At 35.5% G+C, this 5,756-nt stretch overlaps 2 protein-coding genes across 2 annotated transcripts in view; one reads left to right on the forward strand and one right to left on the reverse strand.

Moving 5' to 3' along the window:
* Positions 1-3,451, reverse strand: part of LOC115436188 (uncharacterized) — a 43,608-nt gene extending 40,157 nt beyond the window's left edge. The window contains exons 1-2 of the mRNA XM_030158959.1: positions 3,183-3,451; positions 2,093-2,152 (exon numbers count right to left, since the gene is read on the reverse strand). Coding sequence (XP_030014819.1) covers positions 2,093-2,098 — 6 coding nt within the window. The 5' untranslated portion in view covers positions 2,099-2,152; positions 3,183-3,451. The remainder of the gene's footprint in view (positions 1-2,092; positions 2,153-3,182) is intronic.
* Positions 1-5,756, forward strand: part of LOC115432728 (zinc finger protein 420-like) — a 597,943-nt gene that overhangs the window by 51,793 nt on the left and 540,394 nt on the right. The window lies entirely within an intron of this gene.

The raw sequence follows: 5,756 nt of genomic DNA on the forward strand, positions 1-5,756 counted from the left end.
ATGGACAAAGCTTCAGAGTTTCACCAGTTCAGAAAATCAAGTACTGGGTTGATGAGTGATTTTTTTGATATCTTGTCCTTTGAAAACATATCAAAGAGATGTCAGCACCAAAAAAAAAAAAAAAAAAAAAAAAAAGGAAAAAGAAAAATCCATCAATCCATCAGGAATGCAACACTTTAAAAAGTAAAGAAATTTCCTTCAAAACTGCCTTTTATAAGTTTGAATCCTTCTAAATAAGGGTTTCTCAATGGGGGTGGTACCACCCCCTCAGGGGTGTTTGGACAACGTTGGAGGGTGCTTTCAAGGAGAAAGCTGAGAGGGGGGCAACTAAGGCACAAATGGGAGCGTTAGTCACTGTTATTCATCACATTCAAATCAAAGATTGGATCACAGAGACTGTCTCCACTGTCATGAATCCAGACCCAGCGCCAGCGTTGAAGGCCATCCTGCACAGTAATGACAGTGGCAGGATTAAAGGGGTGGCGCTGGACACTGAGCACCAGTTGTGTGTCACACTGTGAAAATCCCTTCACACTAACTTGAGTCTTTTTTCTACATAGGTTAGTGTCTGTGGCTAAATGTCCAGTTTTTATCAGTAGAAGTTCTTCTTTGCTTAAAGTTGTTCATTTGTTGGGCTACTTTAAATTGGTGACAGATGCTGCTGCCGTCTTTTTCGTCTGCCTTCAGTTAAATAGTGGTTAATTCAAAACTTGGATTATATATAGGCCTATGTCTGCTTCATTAAGTGTGTGACCGAACACATGTTGTTATTAGCTGACTGATGCATGTTGTTCATGTGACTGGTTGATGTTAAAAATGTGCATCTTAATTTGTTTCAATGTGTAAATACAAACAACAGTTTCAAACCACCTCCTAGTGTTGTAACAATATATTTTTCTTCATTGCTTTTAATTGTAGCTTAACTCAAATGATTAGGTTACATATAAAAAATGAATTTACAATGAATTTTATCAAGGACAGTGTTCTGTAGACCTGGCAGCATTTCAGCACAACAGCCTAGGATACACACTGGTGGTCTTTCCTCAGACGTAGCCTACTCATAAACATCATAATAATAAATAATATTGCCATCATTGCCATGTTAATAACTCCTTATGTTGGGGGGGGGGGGGTGCAGGTGGCTCATGACGCAAGGGGCCGTTTGTTCAGAACAGGTTAAGAACCACTGATTTACATCTACTATTTCACCCACAGCTCTAAGGCTCTAAGGGTATTTTCTCAATTCTTACGTTCTTTTGTTCACCTGTTTAAGATACAAAAAAACACAAAACCCAAGTGTTCTACATGTGAATGTTCAGTTCTGTCTCAGCTTTATGGAACTGAGAAAATTCAGTCCAAATGATTAAAGTTTGAAGTCAGATTAGTGAAAATGTTCAATTCTGTTATGAAAACACACCTTCACTCATGTAGATGAGCTCCACAAAAGCAATGGAATATATGGATAAAATAATAGGAAAGTGTAGTAAGAATTTATTAAAAGTTATTGGTTGTTTTTTTGAGCATAAATGTCTTTTTTATTTTCACCAAATGTCTCTGATGTAAATAATGAAAAATAAACCTATACCATAAATGAACAAACTTAGGATGAAAATTAGCACAAAACTTGCCAAATAATCAAGAAAACACACAACATAATCTAGAAAAGTAACAAAATGCTGAATATGAACAAACATTTACAAAATGATCATGAAAATGAATATAAATGAAGACAATTAGACATGTTTTCTCCACTTCCCTATTATTTTATCCATATATTCCACTTCTTTTTAAAAACCTATTTCAGCACCACAAACCTTCCTCCTCATGAGTGAAGGTGTGTTTTCACAACAGGTTTGCACATTTTCAATAACTTGACTTGAAACCTTCAGCATTTGGGCTGAATTATCACTTTCTATAGGTACTAGGACAGAAATAGGCCTCAGTTCCATAAAACTGAGACTAAACTGAACATTTACATATCACACACTTGGGTCTTTTGTTTTTTGCAATAACCTTAAAAATGTGAATTATTATAAAGTGTAGAAGTCGACAAAACTCCCTCAGACTCCTGAGGTTGAAGTTGAAGCCTCACCTCCATTACACCGATAACGTTTGTCTGCTTCTGTCAGAATCTTCTCCTCCTGACGTTCACCTTTAACACAAACACAACACAGAGAACGTCACACTCTCAGAAATCAGGCCGATATTAAACCGCAAACATGTATCTATACAAACTAATTAAATGATTAACGACATCATACACTTTGTTTATTCATTATCTCGTCACTTCTTTATCTTAATTTATTAGTTTGCTGTGAATCTGCACTTTATTCTTCCTCATACTATCCTCCAGTTCTTCCTCCTTTAAATCCACTGTTTTCATGCTTGACATATAAAAATGACTGAGATTCGAGATGTTTTTATTGTTTTATTTCATCTATTGTTTTCTGTGTTTGAGTTTTTATTTGCTTTACTCTGCTCTGTACTGTCCAGCTGCTGTAAAATAGTACAGTACAGGTGTTATAACACTAGGAGTTCCACACAGATTCAGATCTTTCTTCAGTCTGATCCGTTCCAGGGCTTTGTCATCATCATCATCATCATCAGGAAGATGTGGTCCATGGATCTATGCCTGGACAGATACTTGATATTACATCTTATTCTTCCAGACGAGGCATCTTAAAATCCTCCTCTGCACCATCTTATCACATAACAAACAGAATTTAGAGACAAACTGCAGAAATTATCAAAATTTCTCTGTTTGAATGTTCTCTACACATTGTTAGCTTCATATTTTACTTTATAGGCTTATAATCACATCAGATTTACATTTACTTCCTGAACCCCTGAAGAAAATCAGTCAACAGGAGTTAATGGACCATGAAATACTAAGAGTTTTAATGAAGGATTAAATCCAACTATCACACACTGACTTAACATGTTTTCGAGGACAACCTCCACTAACAGGCTAGCTAACCTACAACTATCGCAAAAATGGCCATAAAGTAGTTTTAAGGTTTTAATGGCGGTTCCACAAACTTCCCCGTACTTCTTTAAACGTCGTGTAGTTGTTTTCAGTTGTTGAAATAACTGAAACAGAAACATAAAACAAACTGACGACACTGAACTTCTAACAGGCTAACGTAAACAGTAGCTAATTAGCCTAGCCGCTCGGTACCGACCCATGAAAAAAAAGCTCCGGTTTGGTGTCACAAGACGGGAGGTGTTCCGTCTGTCGGTAAAAGAACACCGAGGTACCAGTGAGTCGGTTAAACCGGCGTAAAAGTCCCGTTAAAATCCAGCTTCAGGCTTCATTCTTAGCCGCTAAGCTAACTGCTAACGAATCAGACGCGACAAGGATGGTGATGCTGCGTTCAAGGCCTGATGATAAAGTGGGAAAGATGTGCTCCAGGTTACCATCACGAGGAGAAGGACTTAATTTTTTTGTACAGTGTTAGAAATATTCACATACATGTTGTTCTGGTTGAAGGCTGTACCGGGTTTGTCTTACATTTGGGACATTATTAATAATTTGCTCTGTTTTATGAATAGAAATGGTCCGATTTGGTAACAAACGCTAATATTTTTAAACACTAAAATTATTTCCATATGTAACACTTCCTGTTTAAAAAATCATAGCCCTCGTGTATTTTATGGGATAAAAATATTCGTCACTTATTGTCTCCTCTCTCCTTGACTCCTTCCTCCTTTAGATATCATAAAACCCGTTCATATCGGGATATTTTCCCTTTGTTTTGTTCAGTTTTTCCTAATTTTCATTCATTTATGGATTATTTTGTTAATTTATATCATGTAAATCCAACTCCCGTAACTCAGCATTGACTAACTTTTATTCAGCCTCTCAGCTTGTTTTTTTATTTCAAGTTAATTTGACCAGTTTTTGTGAACAATTTGGTTTATTTACTGTTTGATCATGAACAGACTGTTTAATACATCTCTGTATTCATTGGATGAACATCAACGTTTGACCATTTTCTTGAATAAAAAATCCTTATTTGTCTGTTATTAGTGTTTTTATGATGCTTTGTCATGACCTTTGAAATAATCACCTAATGAAAACCAAAGTAAATGCATTTTTGTCCATATACACTAAATCTACATTTCCTTTAATTCTTTATTTCCTTCATTATGTTTGTTACTTCATCATGTTTTCTCCATTTGTCCAAGATTCTGATATAAACCAAACCCACATCCTTCCACAATGTATTATATGGAAAAAAATTTATTTATTTATTTATTTATTTATTTATTTATTTTTCCCCTCCCTTTTTTGTTTGTTTTGTTTTTTGTTTAATAAAACAAGTGGTGTTACATATGCAAATTCACACTAACAGGGTTAAAATCCTGAAAAATTATTGAACATTTGTTAGTTTTGAGCAGAGCTGAAGTGGCTTTAGAGATTTATGCAGAAAAAATATGAAAAACTATTGATATATGATGATTTTACAATAGTTTTGTGTATAATAGGCCTGTAACAGTAACTGACAATAGATTTAAAAAAGAAAAAAAAACAAAAAACACTTATGTGGAACTCAGACATGATGATCAGCAAATAAACAAAGAAAAATGTACGAAAATAACCTCAGGAGACACTTAACTCCTCACAGGCTAACGTAAACAGTAGCTAGTTAGCTTAGCCGCTCAGTACAGACCCGAAAAAAGCTGCAGTTCAGTGTCACAAGACGGGAGGGGCTCCGTGTGTCGGTACCGGAACACTGAGACACCCATGAGTCGGCTAAACCGGCGTAAAAGTTCCGTTAAACACCGGTTTCAGGCTTCATGTTTTTAGCAGCTAAGCTAACAGCTAACGGACCAGACGCGTTTCCGGAAGGCTGGCGATGACGCTGCGTTCACTACCCGGTGAGAAAGTAGGAAAAATGGGAATAATCCAAACTCCAACCCTGAGAACGCAACCAAAGGTCTGCAGTTTTTCTTTGTTTTGAATCAGTGATCGGCCTCAGAGATTAAATGTGCTAAATCTTACAAACTTTAATAAGATTAATTGGGAACAAATGACCAAAAGTTTATCTGATGTTTTCTATGTATTTGATAAAGTGTTATTGCACATTTATATTGTTGTTGTTTTTTTTTCTCATTTTGATTATTTTCACAGCTTTTGTGTATTTTTATTCATTATTATCTTCATTTTGATCACTGTTTTATTCACTTTTGTTAATTATATTGATTATTGTATCCATTTTGTTCATTTTCTTCATTTTTGCTCAATTTAATGACTATTTTCTGTATTTTTTAAAAATTTATTTTCTGGATTATTCTCTTAATTTTGTTAATTATCACCTCTGCCGAGGAGGTTATGTGTTTGCCGGTGATGGCTTGTCTGTCTGTTTGTTTGTCTGTCTGTCTGTCTGTCCATGTGCAAGATAACTCAAAAAGTTTTGGAAGGAGGAACAAATGATTCAAATTTGATGGTGATGGGGGGAGGTTGTTTGTGATTGTTAATATATTCAGTGTAAATTCACAAATTCATCCCATCAGAAGGATTGGACTTTTTGGAGGATCAGTTTTGGCCAGTTGGCCGTATGTTGGCCCTGATGTAAACTGAGGTCAAAAGCAACATAAACCATCTAGAAAGTCATAATTTCAACAGTAAATTGAATAGATTTGAAATGACCTCAATAGACCAAGCCCAAAACAAACACAAAACCAAAAGCATGGCAAATTCTATGTTAAGCTCACCCCATTAAAATAAGACACAATGACATGACCTCATTAAA

The sequence above is a fragment of the Sphaeramia orbicularis genome, chromosome 2 (assembly GCF_902148855.1).
Source record: "Sphaeramia orbicularis chromosome 2, fSphaOr1.1, whole genome shotgun sequence".
Classification (NCBI taxonomy): Eukaryota; Metazoa; Chordata; class Actinopteri; order Kurtiformes; family Apogonidae; genus Sphaeramia; species Sphaeramia orbicularis.